At 39.4% G+C, this 22,288-nt stretch overlaps 1 protein-coding gene across 3 annotated transcripts; it reads right to left on the reverse strand.

The window, feature by feature from the left end:
* Positions 1-1,013: 1,013 nt before the first annotated feature.
* On the reverse strand, positions 1,014-22,023 carry tgfbrap1 (transforming growth factor, beta receptor associated protein 1). Of its 3 annotated transcripts, none has more exons than XM_033625208.2 (13): positions 21,766-22,023; positions 19,112-19,822; positions 17,298-17,492; positions 16,174-16,328; positions 14,979-15,061; positions 14,197-14,377; positions 13,916-14,076; positions 11,869-11,926; positions 11,612-11,755; positions 10,889-11,032; positions 10,060-10,219; positions 9,498-9,958; positions 1,014-6,205 (listed from the first exon to the last, which is right to left on the reverse strand). In XM_033625208.2, the coding sequence occupies exons 2-13, from the start codon at positions 19,806-19,808 to the stop codon at positions 6,017-6,019; spliced, it is 2,628 nt and encodes an 875-aa protein (XP_033481099.1). In that variant the 5' UTR covers positions 19,809-19,822; positions 21,766-22,023; the 3' UTR covers positions 1,014-6,016. The 3 variants fall into 3 exon arrangements, with proteins under 3 accessions (XP_033481099.1, XP_033481091.1, XP_033481106.1); XM_033625200.2 differs by having other exon boundaries at positions 19,112-19,827; XM_033625215.2 differs by having other exon boundaries at positions 19,112-19,827; positions 21,762-22,023.
* Positions 22,024-22,288: the final 265 nt, after the last annotated feature.

A 22,288-nucleotide genomic window follows, 5' to 3' on the forward strand; every position in this document is an offset into this window, starting at 1 on the left:
GTTTAAATTTCCCTTTATTTTTTTTTTTCATTTTTGCATTACATTTTACATTAAATTTCTTTAATAGATCAATTTAATTTAATGTATTTTATCTAATTTATCAATTTAATATTTAATTTTCTAATCTATTTTTCAAAAAATATTAAATCATAATTTTTTCTTTGTTCAGCAGCAGTACATACTAAAGTAAAAAAGTATTTTTTATTCACTGTGTTTTTATTTTTGCATTACATTTTTTTTTTAATTAACCAATTTGTTAATTTGATGCATTTTATTTAATTTAATTTAAAATTTAATTTTCTAATCTATTCTTTTTTTAAATATTAAGTTGTAATTTTTTCTTTGTTCAGCTGCAGTACATACTAAAAGTAAAAAGAATTTTTTATTATTTTTTTCACTTTTGCATTACATTTTAATATCTTTTAATTAAATCAATTTGTTCATTTACTGTTTAATTTAATTTATTAATTTAATATTTGATTTTCTAATCCATTTTTTTTTAGAAATATTAAGTTATATTCTTTTCTTTGTTCAGCTGCGGTACATACAAAGTAAAAAGTATTTTTTATTAATTTTTTTCATGTTTGCATTACATTTTTAAAAAATTTTAATTAATCAATTTGTTGATTTAATGTATTTTATTTAATTCATTAATTTAATATGTAATTTTCTTATTTTTTTTTTTTTAATATTTAGTTATATTTCTTTGTTCAGCTGCAGTACACACTAAAAGCAAAGAGTACGCAGTCCACACTTAGAAACCACATGCTGAAACATAAAAATGTTGTCTGAGATTTAATACCACAGTTGCAAAGTGTAAAATTTCCCAAAAGCAAATTATCCTTTCATAAAAACATCAGTCATTTAAGACTGATAAACAAAACTGGCTTTCTTTTATGGGCTCTGCTGTCAAAACAATAAGTGAGCGTGACACGGGCTGTATGTGATATTAAGAGTTGCCTAAACATAAACGAGAATTACTTGGAGGTGTGAAATGAGAAATTACGCCTCCGTGAGTTGATATACAGTTTCATGTTTATTAAAATGGGACGGATTTACAGTTTGTACACTCCATCCACATTGGCATTGATTTAGAAAGCAACAAACAAGTACAAATGCAGTATATACATACCAGTTTACATATATTTATAAAATACAATAGCATTTTTTTTTTCACACAACTGTACTGTATTTTTTTAATTATCTGAAGTCATGGTTAGGAGGCTTTTTAAGCAAGCTACACTTAAAATGTTCAGACAGAAAGACACTGTGCAGAAAGCTGTGGATTTTATGTCATGGAAAGTGAGTCGAGCCTACAGAATCTACAATATTCAGATCTCCATGTTAGAAAAATAGTCCCATGTTTGCACAAAGTTCCCCTCGCAGAAATGTGTTGCAGTTACAGAAGGCTAGCGTCAACAGCACAGGCACCAGAGAAACAAGTAAAACCAACAACAGTGTTTAAGAAGGTCGGACAATTGTGAGTTTGGAATAAATAATCGAGGGGAGATACTTCTGTTCTTTTGGGTTTTGCTTCTGTTGTGTTTCTCAGCTGGTAACAATTTCAAATCATGTTCCATAGAGGTTTGATTTCAGGAATACTGACTGAGCTTCTCCTTTGAAGAGGAGTCCTTACAAATAACTTGAACAGAGATTGTAGTGTGTTTGGGTAAAGAATCATTCAACCATCCTCTGATCTTTGAGAAGGTGCGACTCAAAATTGCTTTTTCGATAACTGTAAGTGTGAATGGGCATCTTCAGTAAGAGACACATCTCTAACACAAAAGACAAGTGTTTAATATGAAAAAGAAACATGGAAGTAAACAATGATTTAACTTCAGAAAGAGTGTTCTGTGTGTGTTTTCTCTCAGTGCTCTGTTAAGACATTCATGCATCCTCCGCCGCTGCAGTTATCACTATTTTTCAACATTCGACATTTTTCAGCAAAGCTTCACCTTCAGCAGACATTTACGAAACACATTATGTACCTGCCATTAGTTATGTCCGTCTGGGAAAAACATCTACGAGGTCCAGGCTGCACTTTCATTTTCCCACACATCGATGATTGGAAAGCACTAAAGGACAAAGCGTTGTTTGTGATGACAAGTCTGTAAAGGTTTTTAGGGTTTCTTTACAGAGGTGTGGACTCAAGTTGCATGACTCAGACATGAGTCACAAATGACTTTTGACTTGACAAAATCTGAAGACAACTTGCAACTCAAGACTTTAACACCAATGATTTGTGACGTCATTTGGACTTGATCATTTTTGTTGAAAACGCTTGACACCCTCTCAGGTTCAAAGATTAAAAAGTATGTTATCTAAAAAGTGTGCCATGAATCAATTCATTTCCCTTCATTTCCAGAATCAGCTAACATTAAAGTTATTTATTCTTCAACCGATCCAACGGCATCTGCGCAAGTTGCAGGAGAGAGTCGTGAAGAACTAATGTTACCTTACTGAGCGCCAGTTGGAAAAAATACTAGATCATTTTGTTCATGTACAAAACTATGCAGAGGTCACCAAAAAACAAACTGCAGTATGCAAAATGTGCAGGCCAAAAATTACAGACGGAGATGCGACAACGTTCAACTTCGTTTGGCATTTGAAGTTGCACAAAGGTAAATTGCGGCAAATGTTAACCTAGTTAGCGAGCTAATGCTTAGCTAACGGCTAAGTTTTAACAAACTTGATTTACAAATAAATGCAAATTTTAAAATGCATTCATGATTTTTGTAAATATTTGCATTACATTTGGTGAAAATCCCATTACGACTTGTTTCAGGACTCAAACTCAAACATCAGGACTTGTGATTCGTGTGAGACTTACTTGTGACTTGGTCCCACCTCTGCGTATTTATAATATAATCTGTTTAATTTCCATTTTAAAGACGGGTTTCACAGTGAAGAGGTTAAAGCCATAAATCCAGCAGAGCTGATTTGTATCAGGCCACGTGTTTTTCTTGGGTCATCAAAGCCACTGATGATGACGGTTTTGTTTTCTCTTAATGTCAAAACATTAAAAAAAGTTAACAAGTAATGTGCAGGGTCATGTCATGCATTATGAGACGACCATTTCCTTTGACAGACATCTGTTACTTCAGAAAGTAATGTGGTAGAAATTCATATTCGACCACAGTAAACGCCTAATCTGGAGGTTTCATGCCGATCCTGTTCACTGTCACAGTTTAAGCAATGAGTTTGTGTTTTTCCATCATTTACAGGAAGATGTTTTAATAGCATGATTAAATGTCAAAGCATTTCCTTTCAACCAAAACCAGGGTGTGAGTTATTGAACTGTGGTGTGACGCAGAGAATAAGAGAGAAAAACCATCAAACAGGTTCAGAGGATTTGTTCCAAACAGCTTCATGTATTATTTTTTTCATCACTTAGAAAGTAAACTCACGTCATTTAGAATAATGGTAAAGGATACCATAGAGTTATTTTACCCTCATGTTTGTTTAGAGATTTCACACATTACTGCCACCCTGTGGCCAAACTCATGCATGTTTTACATGCTAAATAAAAAGGGGCACTACATTTCTTGCATCACAAAATGTAAGCTGTGAAAAAACACTGGAATCACCCACAGATGGTGACAACGGAGATGAATTAAAATTATCTCACATTATTCAAATTGACAATGATTATTTTGTAATGATTATGTGGAACAAATTACCTCTGGGCCCCTCCTGAGGACTTAAGCCAAAGAATATTAATCTTGAGGCCTCCTAAATGTTGCCACCGGCATATTTGGATGTCTTTATAGAGAGGTTAAACCCCCCGCCCTGCTGGTGGATCACCATGGGACCTTATTTCGGAATAAATGCAAAAGTTTCTGAGGGGGACAATTTTTTGACCCCGTTTTAATTGTTTCATGATTCACACATATGATGTTTGTCAATTTAAAATATAATTATACAACTAAACAAAGTCACAGTTTGTCGGAAAACTGTTGAAGTACAAAACTCTGAAAATATGTAATTCGAACAACTACACGTTGTACGGACAAAAGCAAAAAATGGTTTGTACAATCAGCCCTCCACCTCACCATCTGCGTTGTCAATTTCCTGTTTTCAAAATGTTCATAAGCATGGGTCAAAGTTTCTCCCATCAAGTCTGTTTTTATACTTCACAGCTTTAGTGGGAGGTACGCTTCAATCAGGCATCGTTTTGTGCGTACGCAATATTCATAAATGAGACCCCAGGAATCGCTGGTAAAACACATCAACAACAGATAATCTTAATTTGTGTTTGAAACACAGCTAAGTTACCTACCCCATTATTTTGTTATGTATAAACTTTAATAGTGAAGAACCAACATAAGGAAAGATTTCAAGATTTCAAGCAGCAGCTTCACACAACTTCTAATACGGTGGATAGCGAACCTGAAAACAGTAAAATAAAGCAGATATCTTAATCAAAAACAGGACGCAGGAGAGAAACTAAACTCCAACTTGCCCAGCTCTTGGACTTACTCCTGAGAGGGTCCACCTCCAGCTCAGCGTAGTGTGGCACAGCGTGTCTAAACAAACAATGGAGACAAAAATCGGCAAGGCATGACTTTACTCCGCGTGGCCATGAGTGCCAAAGGAAAAAAGGGTATTAGATAGCTAGTTGGTGCAGGTGTGCGAGAGGAGAGATGTAGTTCACCGAGCGAATTCACACAAAACTAAATGGTACAGTGACAAACTTATGATGAGCAAACGACTTTCTCGACCTGAAAAACTGTTTTAAATTGACAAACATCACTGGTGTAATACATGGCATAATTGAAATGGGGTTAAAACATATTGCTTCTTGGCATTGATTACTGTACATATTTTAGAAATGAGTTCCCATGAGGGACACTGGAAGAGGAGGGTCTTCACCTCCCTATCACTGTATGTTCCCTGGCCAAACAAACAAAATGGATCTGTATGATGGCAATTGATTTATTTCATTTGTTACCCAAAACCAGACAAAATTTAAATGGAGTTTGTCTTCACATAATCTGATGATACTCTGTACACATCTCCAACTTACTGTGTACATCTGCTTGCATGTTTCACAAGGTGTCTACTGACATATTATCAATAAAGATTATTTGATGTGTGCAGGTTTTAGAGGGTTAATCTGACTACTGCAGTTTGAGTATTGAATCCCCACTCCATGTATTGATGAGTAGTGGAGCGATGTAACATTTCATGTAGTGTTTTACACTGTTGTTGCTCCACAGACGATACACTGACAGACGGTCTCTCACCTCGATAACAGGACATTCAAAATCTAACGGGTTTGGGTCAAAATGTTAAACTGAATTACTGTGAATACAACATCCAATGGCCTTATGGCTGAGGGGGGGAATAAAGCAGCAGTGAGACCAGATCCCAGAGAGTAAAAGACAGACATAAAAGACTCTGTTTCCATCAGCACGGACGAGTCTTTGTAGTATTTCACATTAAAACCTAACGCTGCAATGTGCAAGTTAGGACAATATTAATACAATACCCACATGAGGTGATCAGACCAGAACTGTAAGAGTGGTAATACTATGCATGCTTTGGAAATATCTGCAACAGGTTTCAAATATTTTGTGTTCAAGCAGTTTCTCAAATCTCAGGTTTAAAACTGTTCAAGCGGAGACGATGACCGATACAGCACTGAACCCACGGATAAGCACAGGAGCCTTTCTTTGATTCATTCTCTGTTTAAGTGGATTAAAGGGCCAAGGGACGTAGCTGTTGTTACTCACTGCTATTAAAAACTTGCAGTCTGACAGTGTGGTATAATTACGGCACAGGATTAAATTGATGAAATTGTCTGTTTCTCCCTTGCTCTCTCGCTCTCATACACACTCACACACACACACACACACATACACGCACTCGCACAGCTTCCTTTGTGTTTCTCATCGTCTCCATAGCAGATTCTACTATGGCATTGGGTGTTCTGTGCTTTTTGTTTTTCCCCCACAGTCCTCAGCATGTCCTGCTTTAGTTTGGTGCCTCACGTGGTGGTCTGAAGGCTCAAGTCTCACGTATGGTTACTGCTATTAGTTAACTGTCTCTTTGTGGGAGAGTCTCTTACTCTCTGGGCGACACAGTGAGTATGGACAGGCACTCCACCCGGCAGGCACACCACATCAGGCTCGCTGAAGGTGTTGTGGCACAGGTGGCATCCTTTCTTTTCAGACACAAAGATTGGTTTCTTCCGGTGTTTCAACTGAGGAGAAAACACATAAAAGTAGAGTTATAATGAGTTCATGCAGCAATGAGCACTAACATAACACTACAGATGGTAAAATTATATGAGAAAATTGAATAATCAACCAGACAATAAATGCTTACTCATAAACATTTGTTCTTTTTCTCCAATGTTAGAGGTAAATGACAAAGTTATTTATTCTGTCCTTAAGGCCCTGACGCACAGCTGCAAGTCGGCTGTTGGTCGGCGTCTGTCACCCTAGTTTTTGCGGTGTGTCCTGCACCTTTGGCACTAGTCGGCCCTGCTTTTCAGCGATTCAGGATGTTGGATCAGCATCGGATGCGGCGGAGCCCATTGGTGAGTGAAATCTCTCCAACTGGCAGGTTAGCTCAGTGTTTTTGGAAAAACGGAAGTGAGGAAAGTACACAAACGGATTAAGTCAAGAGGGCATGAGATGAAAACAAACCAGCCATTGAGCTCTTTAAAAGAAATGGGTCGTAATGTTTTGTTTTATTGTTTGTTAGCACCTGATAAATATAATTTGTTCATCATCAAGCTGTGTTGATAATGTGCCAACAGGCTCAATGGCATCTTGAATTCCTCCTGTCGGTCTTCCAGTTTCTCTATTAGAGTGACAAATACAGACCACCACCGCCGCCTGCTGGTATGAAGACTTACTAACATGCTAGTTGGCCATTAGCTGTAGTTCTTGCGGGGTGTTCAAGTGCAACTTTCTTTGTCATGGATCTTGTCAAATTTGTTATAAAACTATCAAATATAACTAGGCGTCTAAAAAAGATAAAGCAAATCAGGAAACGAGTTCTGTGTATTGTTCATCAAATGTCTTCTGTCTGCGGTAAAAACTGAGTTGCTGGGTCAGTGGCTCTAAAGGCCCATACACACCAAACCCACATCACAGAACCAGTGGTGACAAAGGCCAACTGTTGCGTTGCTTGAAGTTGTCTCAACCAGAAAGTCAAAAGAATTGATTTAAATTTAAGGTGACTAACCCACCAAGAATTACTTATTTGATTTATTTATATCTCAGTTCAAAGAGAGAAAGAAAGCTCCAAGACTTAAGCTGATTCGTTTGCACAACGTTTAAATTATGGAGGCTTAAAAGATTGTCAAAGTTCAGTTGAGGGCTGCTAATAACAGGTATTTTAATTTTCAATTAATCTGCCAGTTATTCTCTTGATCATTGTAGGGCTGCCCCCTGAAAGTCAAAGATTTTAATCTTAGTCAGGCAGGTGTTTGTTTTTTTTGTCAGTGATTGTACTTGGGGATGTTTTGGTTCCCAGATTTAGCTGCCAAATGAGCACTCCTCACTTTAATGCTGCACTCTGGTGCAGGCCGCTCCAACCACACACCCAGGGTGAGTCTGAGTGAGACAGAGGAAGCTGCCTGGAGGAAGAAAGGCTTTATCCAGTCAGGCTCTGAGATAACGTTATCTTCCGCCTTCTGCTTAGAAGTGGTGAATGTGCAGCTCACAACTTAATACGGACCAGTCTGTGGCTTTTATTTCATGTCTTATCAGCAAAAACTGCACATTTCTGATCCATCATTAGCATGACTAGCACGCATTAGCTCAGAGGGCTAACTTGCCTTGTTTATTATATTAGGTGACCGAAGCTGTCACTGTGAATGTCTCGCCAAACACCATTCAAACTCTCAAACTCTTTGGAAAAACAAATAGTCAAATATTTGTACTGAAAAGCCAAATTTAACTGACATTATTCTGAGTTAGGTACAGTCCTAGTTTATTGATCAAACATTTGGGCAATAAAAGGTCAGAAACGGAGATGGATGGACATGGAGATGTGTTCAAAAGTCTAATTTCATCCCACCAACAATCCAAAACCCCTAAATATTCATATTACTATCATATATGACAATGAAAAGCATCAAATCCCCTAATTTAAGAAGCTAGAACCAGCAAATGTTTGGCATCTTTGTAAAAATGACTTAAACCATGAACTGATGATAACAAAAAGAATAGTTTTAGATCTTTGTGAAACTAGTTCTGTCTTGTCCTTACAATAATAAAAAGGTCACATCTTAATAAATCATTGTGTTGTACCCAAGCCTGTAAAATAAAACGTTGTCATTAGGGCTGTAACGGTACATGTATTTGTCGAACCGTTTGGTACGCGACTTTCGGTTCGGCACGACCCTGTACCGAATTATTGGGCGCAGGATATTATTTTATTTTGTTTTGTTTTATTTTAATTCCGTTTTTGCGAGCCGAACCATTTAAAATATCTAGTTCCCCGACGGACATAATTGAGTGACGGACCGAGTTCCGTAAATCTCCACTTTCACTTTGTGCATGGTGTGGGTTAAAATGAAAAAGAAAGTGACAAACACATAAGCCGTGAGCCTGCTCTGCCTCAAGCCGGTCGTGGCGCACCATACGCCCGCCGCGAGCCGTTCAGCACCGCGGACAGTCGGACTAACCAATGACATGGACCCCATGGCAAGTAAGCCTGACGAACCTGAAGACCCACCCGCGAACCTTAAGTCCTCCGTTTGGGAACACTTTGGTTTCAGGGTAAAATACGAAGATGGAAATAAACAAGTGGACAAGACAAAAGCAGTGTGCCGACACTGCAGAACAGCGGTCGGGTATGTACTTGGAAACACGTCTAACATGCTAACGCATCTAAAGCGACACCACCCGAGTTTGAACGTTAACCAGCACGACTAGAAAAAGCAATCTGGTGCAAACTACGATATCATCGTCCTTTAAAAAGAAAGAGCGTTTCCCTGACCATCACACTAAAGAAATAACCAACGTCATTGGAGTTGAGTAAAATTGTTTAAGCTGCACTTTAGATATAAGCATGTTTTGCTTCCCACTTGGGAAGTGAGAAAGCTAAGTAAGTTCCTAGTAAAACTGAATCTGAGCAGGCTTTAAAGCTGACCAGCTGCACTATACTTTTTATTTTGATTGAGAAAAACTGTTAAAGCAGAAATGTATATTTATATTTTTCATTCAAAAAATGTGTTAAAAAAACAGCAGGATTTTATTTTTCACTTTTATATTTCTATTTTCATTCAAACAATGTGAAAAAGCAGGATTATATATATATTTGTTTCATTCAGAAATTGTGTAAAAAGACTTAACTGCTGTGGTGGTATGTTTTAATAAGGTTACCAATAAGTAAAAGATATTTAATAGTTGTCTATTTTTTTCATTACTGTACGGAAAAAAAACGAACCGTGACTTGTGTACCGAGGTACATACCGAACCGAGATTTTTGTGTACCGTTACACCCCTAGTTGTCATATAATGTGATGTGTTCCTCACCCTGTCATGCAGCAGTTGAAGGTTTTCAGAGTGGGCTAGCCCCAGAGCGATCTGGGAGGTCCGGCAGGCATGCATACTGGCCCTGACGGCTCGACCCAAAAAGGGCCGCAGCAGCTGCAGCGACCAGCCGTCAGGGAGCATGCGCAGGACATGGACTGCATCAAACATCTCGCCGTGACGATTTAGGAGGTCCACTGCCGCCATCTCCAGGTCTCCACCTCCTGCTGCAGTCTGAGTGTTTCCAGGAAGGCTCCCGTCTAGATACACCCCCAAGAGCTGGTGAAAAAGCTGCTGCCGGTAAGCAGAATCCCGACAAGAAGAGGCCCATATACAGAAGGCCTCAGCGGATGGGAAGTCTCTCAGCTCGTGCACCAATATATGCAGTGCTTTGTCATGCTCCTCCAGCTTTCCATGTAGTGTCGCACGCTCTAGCAGCAGCTGTTCACAGTTCTCCATCTTAGCTAAATTAAACACAAGGACATGAAACATTACAAGTCAAAACCTATCACAACAAAACGCAACACCTAATGTTCGTGTATACGTCTTCAGAATTGTTTTTCACCTAAAAGATACTGTGCACGGTATAGGTTGGACTCCCTGAGCAGAGCTTGGAGCCTCTCTCTAGCTCTGGTGAGCTGCTCCTCATCTGATGGCGACTCCGACAGCAGTGACAAGACTCTCTCCAGGTACAACACGGCCAGGTGTGTGTGGAACTTCTCTTTCTGCATCCACAAACATGGAAGACAACAATCTGAATTCAATAAACGCTCCATTAGGAGGATGACTGAATGAAAGAAAGTCGAAGCTCCAGGTAATGTCTCACACAGAAAACTGAATTGTTTTAACTTGATGTACCACGGAGCATCTTTCATAGAAATGAACGAGGCCCCTGCCTCCAACGCTGTATCCAGTTCTTTTTATACCTCCATGATGCCAACAGGATCCACCTTCATTAACAACTACTGACAAGCCCATTAGGAACCCGCCCCCACCCATGCCATGTTTCTCCAGCTGGCAATAAATCATCTTTCTACATGTGCACCTGACAGCGTCACCATCATATATAACCTTTCAAGGCGACCTAAGTCACCTGACTCACAGGTCAGGATTGAAGGAGGAAGTCAAGGGACAGTGCTAACCACTGTGTCACTGTGTCCCATGTGACCAGCTTCATCTGTAGCATGTGGTTAACAGTGAGACTGTTGCAGCCTCAGTACTTTGGAGAACTGATACTGCTGGGAAATTTCTCTAATGATGCTGGCAGGAAGGTAAGTGTTTGGATCAGCACCTCTGGGGCAAATACAGATTGTGTGTGTTGCTCAGTGAAACCTCAACAGAGATCTGTCTCACCACAAAACCACAGCTGATAGTTTTCATCCTTTTTATTTTACCTTTATCCTTCTCTCCAGCACCAGGTGTTCCAGGTAGAGGAGCAGCGCCTGGCTGTGCTTTCCCAGGTACGTGATAACATCATCGTGTTTCACTTCTGGCAGATCTTTACTGGAAGGTCTCTTAGTAAAGATGTGGACACCTTTCTATGAATAAAAAAGAAAGACTAGGTTATCACTGTAGTTCTACCACTTCATGAAAAATATGAGGAAATTAAAAAGTTGTGAAAATGTTAAAAGAAAATACAGTGTAGTGCAGAAATGCACATTTAGACTGTCTGCTTTTTTCTATTATAGCCAAACATGAGTGGAGTTGTAAGCCTGTGTATATAAAGGGAACTCGATAAGAGCTCAGTATCTTTTTATAAGGAACTGAAGACACGACTTGTGAGCACTGGGAAGTGACAGATCAAATCTCCACTGCCATAATGACTGTTTTATACACATCAGTTCAGTCGTGACTAAAGAACTGTAACTTGTTTTTACCTTTATATAATCATGCTAATGTCCTGTGGTTATATGTGCATTTATTTAATTGTCGCAGTTTCTATGGTTTTATATTTTTGACTCATATAGTTTTGTATTCTGTTACTCAATGGGCATTGTCCTTCAATTAACAATTTAAATTCAGAAAAAAAGAATGCAACTGTTTCACATTAAACTTTATGTCAAGTTGTCAGCAGGACAGTGACATTTTTGAGGTCATTTGAGGCCCTGGTAACCTACGGTGGGATCCTTCCGCAAGGCCCAGTCTGCATACTTCCATATGAGATCCAGGTTGGAGCAGGTGCAGAGAAAGTCAATGATGTATTCATACAGGTCAGATCTCGTGGAGTCCTGCAGATCCCCGTCTACCACACGAATCCACAACTGTCAGAAAAAAAAAAAAACATTAAGAAAGAATACTATGATGAATTCCTAAACACAGTGTTGGTGCTGAATTCTTCTGTGAGAACCAATAGACACGTTTAAGGTGTGCGTACCTGAAGTGCTGCTGCATCCTGACCATTATAATGATAGAGCAGCCCGAGTGCAAAATATCTAGGAGAGAGGGAGGGAAATTATATTGACTAAACTGGACACAGTATTAAAGCAAGCAACAGAAAGTATTCACTCAACAAAGCCCCATCTTCTGCTAAGTGCCAAAGTTTTAAGCATGATATGATACATCAGACTTCACCCTCATCACTCTTTAACAAGCAAGTGCGGTCACAATTTCAAAATCTTTGGATGCTGTTTCAGCCTAAATGTATCAGAGTCTCCATTTCAATAATAGCACTTCTACAGATGTGAAGACTCTTGAAAAGCTGAGACTAAAATGTCTGTGTGTGTTAGGCCTATCATGATAATTACAGTACCGACTTGTCATACAATAAATGGACATGACCTCGATCATTCTGCTGATATCGATACTGCCCTTGTGTTTACGTGTGTTTGTTACAATAAGAATATCACCAACATATTAGCCAACATGATGCTAGAATAAACCGCAGGATTTTCCCAACCATAAGAAGACTTTTTTTCCTACTCCACCACCACCTACTTACACAAGTCCAAAGAAAAATTAAAACAACCCTTCAAAGACACAACGTAGCTTACCGGTAGCCTGCAGCTGCACTTTCAGAGTGGAGGGTGCACAGTCCTGATAGTAATTGGGTTGCCAACTCTTTGCAACGAGCCAAAAAAGTTTGTCTTTTGGAGTTTTACCCTCCAACAATGTCATCCTTAACACAACCGGACTTGACCGGTTTCTGCAATCAACAAATCCTCCAGAAAGCCACACTTATTTTAGCCTATTCTGGGGTCTCATTCATAAAACAGTGCATAGGAATCCATACTAAAAATGCACATACCAGCAAAAGCCAAAAATGGCATACCCTAAAAAATATTCTACATTCTAATTTGTACAAACAGGCTTCCATCTCACCATCTGTGTTGCCAATTTCCTGTCTCCAAAACATTGGTAAGCTTGGGTCAAAGTTTCTCCCATCAAGTGTGTTTTTATAGATCACAACTTTCTCGTGGGAAGTGGCGTACGTCACTTTCAGGTCTGGTTTTGTGTGTACACGTTTATAAAAAAGCCCCCTGGACATGTTCTTGCGGGTGGATTTTCTCTGTTGCCATCAGAGCATGGTTACGCTTTACCTGCTTGTAACTAACCGGTATTCAAAATCTTTTCTTCCCTCTGCAACACCTCTTTCAAGTTCTCTATAATCTTTTTGTTTTTTATCTCTTTTATTTATAATCAGTCGATTAACTTTTTCATTATTTATAGATTCCTTTATTCCACCAAACTCCCCGACATATTTTTTACTTCTGATTTCTATTTATTACTCATTTATTTATATGACTATGCATGTGTTACTGTATGTTATGTTACAGTATGTGTGCAAGGCAAGCTGTTCAAACAAACTACCCCATTGGGATTTATAAAGTTGTCTGAATCAGAATCTGTAAATTCATCAGCAAACTACAAGCTCCCAGGCTGTCCATGCCGACTACAGCACACTGGCCAGATTATGGAGCTAAATGTGGCGTTACGGGAGCTTCGCTAAGCTTGTCTATTAGTCACGAGAGGCATCACTTGGTGTCTCAAACTGAGTAATTCTGGCTACTTTTATAAAGGTACTACATTTTATATATACTTGCTTATGTGCATTCACAGCTGTTAAATTACTTTTGAAAATGATGTTAAATATTTTTAATATCATTAATATCTTTATTTCATTAAAATATTCCAATGTCAAAATATTCTTAAGAATTAAAAGTTTATTGCTCTTTGTAAGAGTGTACCTGCATTATTATGCTATTACATAATTATTATATTAGTGGTGTAAAATGGTCATCAAAATGACAATAACATTGTTTATCGCAATTATTTTTGGGACAATATATCATCCAACAAAAGTTGTCATAGGCCTGTGCGTGTTTAAATGCAGTGATGTTCTGTGTGTTTTTCCTATGTGATCATTCATATTAATTTATTCTTCAAAAGGAGCAACTCAAAACCAAAATTGAAAGTATACACACTTGTGATATTTCTCCAGCCATGGGACACTGTCTGCTAGCAGGCAGGAGTTGTCTGAAGCTAGCAGGTCTAGGAGGCTGTCATGATCCTGTTCAGCATACAGCTTTAACAGTGCAGTGTCGACGTCCTCTCTGCAGCCGTTGGCCACCTCTGTGCTTCGTACCTGTGTGTGGCGACAAAGAAAAACATTACATGTAATATATCAACACTTTTACAATAACTTCTGTCAAGTGATGGCACTGCAAAACTCTTTAAACGACTCAGTTGTTTTTACTCCACTTACCTCTCCCAAATAACTGATAAGAAATTTCTTGCATCGCAGCACTTTTTCCTGGTCGCCCTGTGCCAGGTGGTTGAGATCTGCAAACTCGTGAAGAGGAGGGTGGCAGCGTGTGAATGTAGAGGAAGCTGGCAGCAGCAGTGGGTAAAGAGATATAAGCTCCCGCACATCCAGCTGACCCTTTCTGCAAATTTAAAAGGTGGAGAGGAAAAAAAACTGCAAATGACAGAAGCAATGAAAAGCCAGAAACTAGCAAACGCACACACATAGTGCATAGAACACACACACACCTCATAGCTGTTACATCTGTTATAAATTTAAATCACAGAAAAGGGTTTTGTGAATTTGCATTGGTAATGCAGAAAATTACAAATTGATACTAAAAAATAAATTTGAAAGTTTTCCTCAGGACTGGAAACACTGTGTTCCTGGCAGAAGCATCTATAAATTATGACGTTGGAAAGTCATTACAAAGATTGGGTACTAAAGGTTCCCACTAATGTGTAGTTAAAGAAAGATTATGCCTTCTGCAAAAGGTTTTTGCAAACCTTAAACAACTTCAGCTCAATGTGTGCTGGTACGTGAGGGTCAGTAATATGAGATGAAATGGAAAAATGAGCACTCTATTATTAATCACTGAAAATATTTATGATGGTAACATGAGGCTTTCCAGGGAAAACATTGGACCTGATGGTGCTTGCAAGACTCAAGCTCAGACACTTTAATCCTGACAAAACAGAGCAGTCATGGAGCAAGACACACTGACAATGATTTTAGACTCTTACCTGAAGTGTTCTTTTGCTTCTAGAAACTGGAGTTGTCCGAACTGTATGAAGCCCGCCTGCTGGAGGATTCTTTTGTGCAAAATCTGTGCATGCAGGAAGTGACAGTATATGAGACAACTGTGTTTTCAGTTTAGAAAAATACTGTCAATAATGTGCAATATTTCCCCTATAACTGCAGACCTGGTGGGCCACTAGGCCAATAGGAACTCCTGCCAGGAAAAACAACAACAACCTTTTAAATGCCCAAAATAGCTCCAAATATCCATTCATCTAGAATGCAATGATTTGCGTTTGTGAGGGCTTCTGTGCAGTGTTGTTCTGTACTGTGTTTTGCTGTCATTTACAAAATCCTCTCTGTGTTTAATCCAGGGCAGGCTTCACCCATCCAAACCAAGCCCCGAGCCATGAAGCCAATTTTTGCAGTGGCCAAACAGCTGCATTACAACTTCCAGCTCTCACATGATGCCACCGGGCCCAAAAACACTTTTCCCCATAGACTGACATGGTAAAAGAAAGTTCTGTAAATCAGTGGATGCATTTTGTGAGCATCACAAGCTCCACGAAATGACTTGTTTCACTATTGGGATTTGATCGATTCCGTCTGATAACATTTCGAAAGTCTGGAAGAGCTGTAAAATCATTTTATCCCCATTCAAGTTAGCGGTGGGCTAAACTGGAAGTAACTGTTCAGTCGGTGAAAGTTAGCTGCTTGGCTCACGAAAGTTTGTAGTGCGCTTGCTCTTTGGGCCCAACGGTGCTGAAGATCCCAGTAATTTTATACATGGGAAGTCAAACTTTTTTGGCTTCAAGCGCCCCTGAACTTTCATAGGAATGAGTGAGGCCCTGCCTCCAACATTGTTTCCAGTTCTCTTTATACATCCATGATCCACACACACAAGGAGCGGAGCACAGAGAGACTGGTGAGGTGAACGTTACTCGAGTTGACCTGAATATGAAAACATGTTCCTATTGGTAAGCATGAAATTAATAATTATAATATTAATAATTATATCATGATGTTATAACACTCACATGACTCAGCTCAGATTAATAATTTACATTAAACATTTCTGCCCAAACAAAGTTTTTATATAATCAAAGTTTACTGGCAATACCAGTATAATTATATAGGCCATGAATCCCATACATCATTTCCTTTTCAGCCATAAAGTCACAACAACACACTGTTTGTTACCTGAAACTTGTCTTTGGGAATATTTTGCTGTGCTCCCTCTGTGAGGACAAGCGCCTCCTCCACTCTGTGACTGGCCAGTAAGTCCTGGATCTGTCTCTCCAGCGGCAGGGGTACCAGGACATACACTGCCTTAGTAGAAGCCAGTATGACCTTTCCTAAAACACACAACGCTCACAGGTCAGAACTTCAACATGCACAAACAGCCACTGATACACATACTGATGTCACAAGTGGCCTGTTTAAACAACCAGCAGACTTAATCTTAATCCTGTGGTTTACACAACAAACTATATCCTTTAAAAAAATATTTAGAGACAGTTTAGAAAAGGTTTCATGTGTTCAGCTTCAGTTGTGTATCAGCTATTAAAATGAAGGATTCTCTGTAACAGGAAAAGGTTGCTTCTGCTTCAGATCCCATTAACAATTAAAGCCCCAGTGTGCAGCTCTCCCAGGCTCTCTGACTCTTTCTGCTAAAAAGGTTTTGGTTTCTCTCTGGACTACTTAAAAAACAGAGGCCTGTTTTCCATTTTCACTCTTCAGGAAATTGTGTGCAACAAGGAAGCGCAGTTAAAGACACTTGATTTATCTCTAGTTTATATAATATTCTATAATCTACACATATATATGGGATGGACAATTATCTACAAGTTTGAAAATGTACAAAATCTGGGGGTGTGGAGTTACACAGCAGTGAGACCTCTGTAGCTGCTCCTCACTTCTGCTTGAGGCTCAAGGCTACATTAGCTGCTACGAGCGTAACATACCAGAAACTCTGGCTTAATTGTCAAGGGTTGAGTTGCATCATGGGTAAAACAGGCATCAGGTTTTGACAAAAAAGAACATGTTAATGAGGAGACCTGTAAGAGGCTGTGATGTATAGTAAACATAATGCTAGTGTCAGGTGAAACTTCATATAACAGTTCTTCATCTTCTTCTTATGACATTTCAAACAGGTGTTTAGTATCAAAAGGAGCTTGTTTACCTTTATGACACTTAAATGTGTTACAATCTAAATAAATAATAATAAAAATGTGTGAACATCAGCAAGATAATCAATCAGTTGTTGGTTTGATTGGTCGACTTTGGCTGAAAATGTTTAAGAAAGCAATATTTGAGGAGGATACCTTCAAAGTCTTGCAGAATGTGTCCATCCCTGAATGAAAGTGTTTGTTTCAGCTGTTGGTCCAACATGCTGTGGATGGTGATGAAGCTTTCATCCAACGCCACCACGTACGGAAAACACACAGCGGCACCGATCACGCTCTCTGACCAGTTAACTGGAGCCCGCTGAGATACCCCTTCTGCATTGGCAAACATTCCTGCAGGGGGGGGATGTGGAGAGACAAGTGTAAGGATAAACAGGAATATGTCATGCAAACACACCGTTATGGAAAACACACCAAGCAGCAGGGAAGTGTGGTCTGCGGCGAGCTGCAATGCAATGTCTCTGGAAAGCTGCGGAGGCTGCTCTGAGCTCAGTGAGCTGCGGACAATTTCTTCTCACTTGAAACACATGAACACGCCTCCCAGCCACAAAAAAATGTAAATACTGCGGGCAGCCACACTTCCCTGCTGGCTGCTGTGTTTTAGCATCAAGTAAAAAAAAAAATAAATAAAATAAAATACAAAGAACTTTTCTAAAACTTAAAGATTCCCACTGAAGAAACACAGCAAATGCACACAGGCTGTAAAAAATGATGGAGGTTAGCCTGAATCCACTTTTAAGTCCGGAACCTTCCATCTACAACGGCTTGAGACGCGCCCTCGTTGAGGACTTGGCTGAGATACCAGAAGCCTCCTTAAGAAATCTGATCCCGTTTGATTCGGCGGTGGGAATCTCTTGTGACCGCATACCTTTGCTGACGTCGACCCCAGCAGCATTCGAACCCGGGACCTTCCATATGGAAGACGAGTGCTCTAACCACTAGCCCAATTTGATGATATACTACGGAAATACCTTACAATACTCCAAATACATAATAAATAAAAAATAAGTAATATTGAGATAAAGAAGATCTGCCAATACTATGATTTCGGCAGTGTCTGTTCACAAACTGAATATTTTACCACATAGCATCTGATTTATTATCTTTTTTACAGCCACACAGGCCAAAGAATGATAGAAACACAGTATGGACAATAAAGCCTACAATTATTTTTAAAGTATATGAATTTATAGACATTTATATAACATTTTTGTTTGTAGTTCTCAGCTGTAAAAACTTCCAATAATTTTCTTGTAATATTATTAATCAAGTAACGTGACCTGTAAGCAATTAAATGGCACAAGAATGATGGATTATCAGATTAGAAAAAATATTAATTTAAAGATAGAGTGTCGGACATTGAGGTCATATAAATGAAGGTCTGTTACTTAAGCCCTCACCAAAAGAGTTCACACAATGATGAATAAGCCTATTGCCACAAGGTAAAACGTTCTGTAATAGCAGTATACCAGAGTTTTACGTCAACCAGCCAAAACTAAAGGAGGCAAGAAGAAGGTGAGAGACCATAGCGATGGAGCAGCAGCGAGGAGTAGGGCTGCACATTAACCGAAATATTATTTAAATCACAATATGGCAGAGTGAAATGTCTAAATCCCAGGAGCTGCAATTTTGGATAAATGTAACTGTTTTCACAACATCTCATTATAAATGAAACATTACAGAGATACCCCAGCGTACAAATCATATTCCAGACTTGAGGGAACATGCTTGCTTGTTTAAAAAAAAAAATAACATCATCATTTTATGTTGGGTTTTTTTTCAATGAAAAGTCTCACTTGTCTCTGTTACAACGTCTGCTGACAACCCACAACCACGAAAAAAGATTCACGACCGTTGTAGATTACATTTTGGTCTTTTCAATACATTTATAGGCCTTCTTTAAGGAAAATTAATTCTAAGACTTTTAAAGACCAATCTACGTTGTGACTTACCCAGACCGCCAGGTGCTGCTAGGAGGAACTCCTCCCTGCCGATCCTCTTCACAATGGGTCTCCTCTCTTCACTGTTGTAAGGGAAGAGGTCTTGGGAGGCTCCTGTGTTGTAGTTCAGAATCATATACTGTGTAGCGAGGGCCAGGCACAAGAAGTAACCATCAACGCTGACAGCGCAGGGCTGCTCAGGAGTGGTCACCTCTTTGACCAGCTGCACTCTGTCCTCATACACCATGTAAATCTGCACTGTCCGCCGCTTGGAGGAGAGCACGCCCATTTCCACACAGAACGGATCACCGTTCACTGGGTTCTCGTTGATGCAGAATGCTGTCACGCCTCTGATCTTGGCTCCACCACCTGCTGCCGAGGGGACAGTCTCCAGTGTCACCATGTCGACCAGGAACACTATTCCATCGCAAAGCACTATCAGACGCTCCAATGCTGAGGCGGCACGCAGCTCAGCGACCGGCTTCTTGAGGCCCAGATATTTGTGCAGCAGCTTCTGAGCCAGGTAACTCAGTTTCCCTTTGGAGGAAGTGACCTCATCCAGCAGGAAGTGGTGGATGAAGCAGTCATTGGTGCCCATGTACAAGTGCTTTCCACAGCATTCGATGCACTCGATGTTAATGCGAGCCTTGTCGCCCATGAGGAGATCTCGCTCCACAGCGGGGACAAGCTCAAAAGCCTTCACACTCATCTCGGCCAAGGCATCTACACTAGATGATACAAAACAGACAGGCATCAACAAAACTGCAAACAAATGACAGTTTATGACAAAACACTTTCTTTTATACACAATGAAGTGGCAATATAACTGTTTATGAATAGGATATACTGAGGCATGGGCGTGTCCCATATTAACAACAAACTCTGGATGTGTTCTGCTTTTGGACAGTTCAGACTTACATGACTTATTTACCTCTGAATAATAACACACACAAGTGCAAGCCTCAAAACATTCCCAAAATCTCAAGGTTTATAAGCATTGGTTTGGGCAAAACATCATCAGGGTTCCTACAGCTTAAGACACGGTAAATTTTTTGGGAATCCTAATTATCTTAGGCTCTGGGAAATTGTGGCAAACATTTCTCAATTTTCTTTTTTTTATGTCACAATTAATCAACTACTTTACACAATGAAGAGGCTGGTAAGCAGCCTTACACATAACCTCACCGGCACGCAGAAATTGGTTTCTGCTTTGGCTGTGGAATGATCTCTATAGATTATAAGTAAATTAATTATAATTGCATATTAGGCATTACCAGTGGGGAAAAAAAAAAAAAATCGATACAGCTTAATATCGCGATAGTTTTGTGCGGCAATATCGTATTGTCACACAGTGCCAAGTGTATATTCTCTTATTACATAAATTATTAATAAGTTAAATACAAATACAACTTTAGGAAGTCTATTTATATAATATAATCAGTACTTTTTCAGTCCACTACATTCATTTTTCTGCTGCAAAAAAAAAAAAAAAAAAAAAAAAACTGAAGTGAGATGAACAGTCTGAAAACTTTTTCCTAGTAGATGAAACAGATGTTGACAAAGTTTTCCTTTGGGGATGTAATTTACAGTTGAAAACAGGTAATAAAATCCAAATATATTGCAATATATTTTATAGCGATACGTTTAAAATTGCAATAATATTGTATCATGACTAAAGTATTGTGATATCATATCGTGGAGCCTCTGGTGATTCCCACCCCTATTAGGTATGTGACTAAGCTCAGGGTGTGTTATGGACTTACTGTCGTCATACAGGAGTGTTATGTGTTAATAAGTTTATCTATATCTGATTTGCTCTGACACATGTAAATGCTGTATTGTGTGCTTTGTTTTAGTTTCATTTTTTTCTTTCTTGCCACTGTTTGTGATGCAAGCTCAGTCTTGTACACACACATAATATGGGTTGGGCACTTTGGGGTGTGTGGCAGTTAAAGAGAAATAATACATGAGGCTTAGACATGACCATGTTCACATATGTAACTAACAATATTTAAGTTACTGATGGGTTTCTTTCCTATATATTCAACATATGTCTTGTTAAAGACCATTCACACTCTTACCCAAATCTCCTGTGTAATGTTTTTTAGCCAAGTTGGTCCTCTTTTCTCATTAGCATTCAGGTTGAGTCTAGTTTTGGTTTATTTTCAACAGTTGTGGCAAACATTAGCTAGCATACTCTGTCATGTAACGTTGCTACAGTGGTGACAGCTACAGAGTGACGCTAGCTATTTTGGCAAACCCATGGAGGCTAACGACAATTTCAAAACAAAATGCACATGTTAACACAGGCTGTCAGGAGGCAGAGTGTTTTGTTCATGAGCTAAGATAGATTATGAGAGTATGTGAGGAAGTCGTGGTTGGGTCTAAATTGACTGTATTAGGTAGCTTCTGGGCCAGCTAGCTAGCTAGGCTAAAGCTAGCTTACAGAGACCAGTGATGCCAATGCTAGCAAGCTAATTAACGCTGAGCTAGCTTGTCAGTGTGGCTAAATGAAGGCTTGTTTATGATGTGTTTTATGGCGTATCTTGTCTGAAGAAACAAACTGCTAGTTTCCACCCGGCCTCTCCTTTCTTGAGACGATGCTCTGCGCACCAACTCCCTCTCTAGTTTCTGTTGGTGCTGTCGGCGTTTGCGAGCATACCTACCGCTGCAGACAGCGCTCAGGACGGCAGGCCGGATCACCACACACAGGCGAGCCCTACTACTCCAAAAACAGCGGCCACGACACACATTTACAGCCACACAGTAACATAGCCATGGTGCTCGGGTTGGCACCGCGCCGACAGCTGAAAAATACGGCTTGAATGGTGGCGTTAGGTCTTCCTTGTCCAGTGAAAAACGCCGCCCATTTGCACTGAACTTCTGCTGGCTGCAGGTTGATACAGGGGTGCGTTCAAGACCCTCCAGCAAGGGTCAACACATTTCAAATTGACTCCTTAAATATGTCAACAAAAGATTGATTCCCCAGACATTTGACTGTCAAATGTAAAAGTAAGCATATCACAGTGCAGAAATACAATTAAAAGTTTAAATTAAACGTCCTGCATTCAGATGTTTGTGTAGTAAAAGGCAAGGCAGCTTTATTTTTATAGCACATTTCATAAACCAGTGCAATTCAAAGTGCTTTACAGAGTAATAAAATAAAACATAATAAAGGATACAGATTTA

This window comes from Epinephelus lanceolatus, chromosome 2, assembly GCF_041903045.1.
Source record: "Epinephelus lanceolatus isolate andai-2023 chromosome 2, ASM4190304v1, whole genome shotgun sequence".
In the NCBI taxonomy this organism is placed as follows: domain Eukaryota; kingdom Metazoa; phylum Chordata; class Actinopteri; order Perciformes; family Serranidae; genus Epinephelus; species Epinephelus lanceolatus.